The 6262-nt window shown below is 43.3% G+C and overlaps 1 protein-coding gene across 8 annotated transcripts in view; it reads right to left on the bottom strand.

Moving 5' to 3' along the window:
• Window positions 1–2377: 2377 nt before the first annotated feature.
• DNAH3 (dynein axonemal heavy chain 3) overlaps window positions 2378–6262 on the bottom strand; it is a 167119-nt gene continuing 163234 nt past the window's right edge. For 6 of the 8 annotated variants that reach the window (XM_046668395.1, XM_046668396.1, XM_046668397.1 and 3 more), the window contains 3 exons: window positions 5532–5736; window positions 4429–4566; window positions 2378–2769 (listed from right to left, as the gene is read on the bottom strand). In XM_046668395.1, coding sequence (XP_046524351.1) covers window positions 2416–2769; window positions 4429–4566; window positions 5532–5736 — 697 coding nt within the window. In that variant the 3' untranslated portion in view covers window positions 2378–2415. Of the gene's footprint in view, window positions 2770–4428; window positions 4567–5531; window positions 5737–6262 lie in introns of those variants that run through there. The other 2 variants (XR_006889553.1, XM_046668400.1) reach the window with 2 other exon arrangements.

The following is a 6262-nucleotide window of genomic DNA, read 5'->3' as shown; positions in this document are numbered from 1 at the left end:
ATAACTCGAAGTGATTTTGACTGTACAATTTTTGTCTCACTCTGTTGAGTGTAGAAGAAACCTTCTCACCCAGCCTCCTCCAAGTTGGAAGTCCATCTAATTGCTAGCTAGTCTCTTGTGTGTGGCAGGAATCTTACCTAAATGTGAATTTTATATGCCTAGCCTCCTTTGCAAAGATGCATATGCAAATACACAAAAACAGAACTGTCAGTTTCCTACCAAACCTTCCATGTAACCTATGTTTGTTCATAATAGGTTTTTTTTTTCTTCATTGTCTCTCCAAGACTATAAGATCTTCATCTTTGGACTTTCAAAGGCAGAATCTATCTTCCCTATATCCCCTCTTCCAATGAAATTTTCTTCCAATGCTGACAAGGACTGAAAACTATAACTATTTACTCAACGGCTAGATTTTTAAAGAGCAAGGACTAGCTTGGTGACAAAGTTTGTCTGATGTCATCTGCTGAGCTATTTATAGGGAGGGCCTGCAGCTTCTCACCAAGCTGATCGCTGGCCATCTCTGCCCCAGGACTCCAGCCCCTAACTCACCAGGATTTCTGAAGAACATACTGCTCTTTCCCAGGGGGAGACTTTAATTACCACATTGGCCCCAACAGAAAATGACCTCAAATTTTTAAATTATAAAAATTTAATCCATCACACAGAAACATTCTGTCCCTTGACCCCTGAGGAATGAAACGGTCAGTCCCTGCCTCCCTCAGCTTTTGGTTGCTGAAGCTGGAGTTAGATAACATTAAAAATCAATTGTTCTCTTAGCAACTCCCTCACTGCCTTACAGCTTGCAATGTGACTTACCTAACCAGTCCAAGACTCAGGGATTTGGGATCCTGACCATCTTTCCATCTCACATGACTAACAATCCTTTTGAGAATGATATGGCATTTTCAGCTATCTATCCATTCTGATTTTCTTTCCTCCATTGGAAAAAGTTGGGTTTTTTTTGAAAAAGTAGCTATTAAGCTACCTACTTTGAGTTGAAGGAGACTGACTCCTCCTACCTCTTTATTGCCCCCTGGCAAGATTTGGAGAACTCCCCTTTTGCACTTAATCTCTAGGATCACTTAGATGATTTGCTGATTTCAGAATTCAGAGTCCTCAATCCGAATTCGATTGGCTACACGTTCCCATGAAGAAACAGGGTTTCTGGAATATGTTTGTTTGGTTCTCAGAAGCTTCCTGCATTCAGGAAAAATCAAAGACCCCAAGTCAGGACATTTCTTCTAGTGAAGAGGCAGAGAAGCCAGGCCAGATGCATTAAGACTCTCAAACAGCCTTATGTCTTTGCTCAACTATGAACTGACCAATGGAATGCCCTGAAAGAAGCTACACAGAGCCAAAGAGCTACATGAGAGAGTCTGTTGCGAAGTAGTACATCAAGAATTTGATTTTTATCTCCGCGAGATTCTCTATAAGCTGGCCCTGGGGAAAAACAGTGATAAACTAGAAATTTCTCGGACATGGTTGTTGGAGCTACATGTCTCTTCTAAGATTCTACATCACAACATAGCCAAGTCCTTGGCAGGGAGGTAGCATGTGGCAGTGAAAAATGCATGGGTTCTAGAGCCAGACAGACTTCAGCTCAAAACTAGCTCTGTAATGTGAAAGAGCTGGGTGCTCTTAGGCAGGTTACTTAATCTCCCTGAACCTCCAGAGGGAGAGACAAGCATACCCATCACATAGGAACAAGCAAGATATCTAAAGGTGTGGGCACAACCCCTGGTCACGGTAGGCGTCCAACACATGTTGGTTCTCTCACATCTCCTTTCTTCCTGCAATTTCAGCCCATCTGTGTAGGCTAGAAGAAAAGCTTTGGGGTCCCAGTTCTACCACTGACTAGCTGTGGGACTCTGGGCTAGTTACTTTTCTAAGCCTCTGTTTCTACATCTCTAAAATGGAGATAATGATAATACCTACCTTATAAGATTGTTGTGAGAAGCACATTTTAAATATATCAAGAGCCTTAAAAAATATAAGTGACCCAAACCTCTTTCAACCTGTGAGATGGCCTGATGTTAACCCATGTGGAGAGAGTAGGAAAGAAGCAATAAAAATTCAGTGACAGTTACAGCAAAATAATAGGAAAAGAATAACTGCAGGGGAGCTTAGACAAATGGCCAAAGGTCTAGGCTGAAGAGTCCCACTGCCTGTGTTCAAATCCAGGCTCTTCTATTTTAGTAGCTATCTGATTTGGGGATTACTTAACTTCTCTGATAAAATGAAGATAATAATAATAACCTATTTTATAGGGATGCTCTGAAATACCTGGCTTATAGCAAGTGTTCTATTAATAGAACTGTCATCATCATCATCATACCATGAAACTCTCAAGACAAGAAAGCTAGGTTATAGCTGAGAATGAAATGTCTTTTATTTTCTGTGTTGAGTCAGATGCCATCAGTTATCCAGCTGGCATAGTGAGGCTACACCTCGGTTTATCCAGTGCTTCTGGGGCCTGGCTGTCGGGAGTTCAATGGAGAGGACATAGTTGGTGGAGTGGCCTGTGGTGGAGAGGGTGCCTCTCCGGGCACTTGTTTTGTAGACTGGACACACATAAATATTCTGATGCAGAAACATGGCACTTTCCCCAGGTTTCAGCCAAATAATGGGTAATGGGTCATAGAGGATTTTGGGGAGAGACTCCCCAATTTGCATCGTTTTCCTGTCCCAACGGGCACCTTCTAAGAAGAGTCCTTTTATGTAGGCCCCATCTTCTGGGTTACTCTCCATGACTGTTTCTTGTGTGGTTACCTGGAAGAGAGAAAGCTGTGAATTCCATTACCTGCCATTTTCCTAAATGGGGCAGCCAGAAAAGTGCAATCTGGCTGCAATGTCTGCCTTTCCTGGGATGCATCTCCCAGGGCACTGGGGCTTCTGTGATAATCTTCCTACAGGTCATATGTGGGCCTAGTCAGCATGCTGCCCCTATATATGTGGGCATAGAGAATGCACTAAAGTAGTAGTCAGGAGGCCACATTAACTGTAACTACCTTAGTGACCTTGCATAACCTTCCCTTTTCTGGACCTGGATCTATAGAGTGGGGTTAGAGTCAGATGCATGTTGGTAAAACAGTTCTCTGGGGGGAAAAGTAAACCCTTGATTTGTAGTTTTTGTCAATTTCTGTAGTGTAAAGATTCTCATCACGGTCAATTTCAGGCTATCAATATTTAACAACCAGCTCCAACTGGCTCTGTTGAGTTGTTATGAGCCAGCTCCAGCACACCACTGTTTAGATTCAGAGGTGGTAAACTCAAATTCCATCAGGTAGGGGCAGAAAATGGTCTAGATGTAGGAGAATAGGGAGTGGGGGGTGGGGATTATGGTGAACCAGAGAGCACAAGTTCCATTTGAAATCATTCAAATTCTAATCTTTTTGTTACTGTGAATGGAAAGTTTTTCTCATTTCTACTTCTAAGTACTTACTGCTAGAATAGGAAAAGGCTATTGACTTTTGTATATTTGACCAGTATTCAGTCACCTTACGAATTCTTCTATTTATTCTGATAGGTATGTTTTTAGAGTCTCTTGGGATTGTAGGTATATAATCATTTCAACATAAAAAAATATGGTTTTCTTTTTTCCAATGCTTACCCCAGTTATTTTGTTTCTTATAGCATTAATTTTGGCTTAACATTGTCTTCAAAGCCCCATCAAGTTAAGTTCATTCATAAACTAAATTAAGACCTAGGGCAAGCAGTTTGTGACCTCTGGACTAGATGATCTCAAAGGATCTTTTCATAGAATTTAAAATTTTACAATGCTCTATAACAGTCCATCTTACTCCTTTCTCTTCATATATGGACAGGGTGATACTTGACTATTGGCCATTCCTTTGACTTTACTCCAAGCAAAAGACTACCCAAGAGCATTAACATTCTTCCAAATGAAGAGTCCACCAAGTTGAATAGACAGCATGGGAGGATGCTTCCAGTTTTCTTGGTATGATGGTGGCAGAGTTTTCCTCTGGTAAGAAAATGATTATATTCCCTTTTATATACACAAAGCCTTGAGAATCTTCTGATTCTGTCAGGAATAACTTTGGAGCTACTTTTTTTTTTTTCAAGATTTTCTTTTTCTTTTTTCCATAGTTGCATATTTTCAGTTGTGGGTCCTCCTGGTTGTGGCATGTGGGATGCCGCCTCAGCATGGCCTGATGAGCAGTGTCATGTCCATGCCCAGGATCCGAACTGGCAAAACCCCGGACTACCGAAGTGGAGCACATGAACCCGACCACTGGGCCCTGGGGCCGGGCCCTGGAGCTGCTTTAAGTCATGCAAAATACTTCATTTGTGCCATCTTCAGAAGCATTTGAGCCTTAACACATCCAAATGTTTGGACTCATAAGGAAATGGGCAACATTGCTTTTTCTGGCGGGCCCCTTGAGCCAGCCTAACCCAAAGCACTCCTACCTCAAACTCAAATCCGATGTGGTCAATGGGGATGGTGTATTTCCGGGCATAATTCTGAGAGACACCAGTCAAAAAAGACTGTGTGAAGTAGAATCCAGAGATCCAAAAGACCACGGGGGGCCCATTGTCAACCCAATCCTGGAGAGTCATGGAAATAAAAATTCAAAATCAACAACACATCAAAGCTAGTTCAAAGGCAGGTAATATAAATAAGTCCCATTAAGAAATACACTTTTTCTCAGTTTTCTTGAATCAGGCAGCCTTCTTGGTTTAGCTTATATTGTCCCCCTTTTGTAATGAAGGTATAAAGAAATATATTTCTACTTTAAGAAAAGCCCAGGTACAAGCTGGTGTCAGGGATACAATAGAGAGTGGTGGAAACTATAGCAGTAGAAAATACATGCCTTGTCTAAACTGAGCAACAGCCATTCATCTCCAGCAATAGGTGCCATGCAGGAATGCAGGCCCATTGTTTCAGGTATTCCTTTTTTCCCATGGCAAACATCTGGATTTTTTTTTTTTTCTTGAGGAAGATTAGCCCTGAGCCAACTGCTGCCAATCCTCCTCTTTCTGCTGAGGAAGACCGGCCCTGAGCCAACATCTATGCCCATCTTCCTCCACTTTATATGTGGGACACCTACGACAGCATGGCGTGCCAAGCGATGCCATGTCTGCACCCGGGATCTGAAGTGACAAACCCCGGGCCACCAAAGCAGAACGTGCACACCTAACCGCTGTGCCACTGGCCGGCCCCTGGATTTTTATGTGTAATAATCCAATGTTTACATGCTAGCTCAAAAATTTAAAAATTACCAGGCAGCCTAACCAAATATATCTATTAGCCAAATCTGACCCACAAACCACCAGTTCATGATATTTATTCTAGTTCCTACTCCTGCCTTCATAGGCTATAATCTTTTCAAGGACTTTAAAAAGTTTTCTTCCTTCCCCTAACTCTCGGAAGACTGTTTCCAGTAGGTACTCAATCCAGGAGGCTGCATGGCTGCCTGCCCTACTCCCTTTGCCTCTAATCTGTCATTTCAGATTGTCCTCTTCACCTGAATAAGCATGCCAGGTACCCAGTTACCCTGACTCCCTGGTACCTGGAAGAAGGCCAGGCGGGCCAACAGGTCAGCCACATAGCCCCCCAGGGGCTTCAGCGATGGGTAGGACTTGGCCATCCACATGGCTGGCACTTTACCCACAAGCATGCTACTGAAGACATCCTCCAGCTCTGAGGACATCAGAACCTGCCCTTTGATGGCTCGGCCAAGATCAATGAGGCTTCTGCGAACCACTTTGGTCAGCCTGCAAGAACAAAGAAGCTAGCTTAGCCTGGCTCTCCAGTGGTCTCATTCTACCTATGTTCACTGACTCCAGGTCTCCTTTTACTTTCCCCCCATACTTTGCTTGGTTCCCCAGAGGCCAACTGCCTATTGACTCTAGAGATGAGGAAACAAACCCAGAAGGAATAAGTAACTTGCTCAAGGTCACATAGTCATTTAGTGGCAGGACTGAGTTGAACCCAGGTTGTCTGATTCCAGGGCCCATGCACTTAGGCAATACATGAAATCAGGGTAAACAGGGAAAGGGATGGAGAGAAGTTCATCCCATTGCCTCTACCACAGAGGTAGAGAAGAGCTGATACGGGCTGGCCATGGGGCTAAAGGTCTCTGGCCTTCTATTCTAGTCCCCCCTCACCTCTCTTCCAGTTACTACAGCACAGAGCCCAGTGGGATCACCTTGATTTGACTTCTAAATAGTCAAAATTGAAAGGGTTCACAGAAGTCATTTAAGCCACATAAGGAAAGTGATCACCTCTGCCTCTAAGTCC

This window comes from Equus quagga, chromosome 7 (assembly GCF_021613505.1).
Source record: "Equus quagga isolate Etosha38 chromosome 7, UCLA_HA_Equagga_1.0, whole genome shotgun sequence".
In the NCBI taxonomy this organism is placed as follows: Eukaryota; Metazoa; Chordata; class Mammalia; order Perissodactyla; family Equidae; genus Equus; species Equus quagga.
This window is presented reverse-complemented; position numbering and strand designations above follow the sequence as displayed.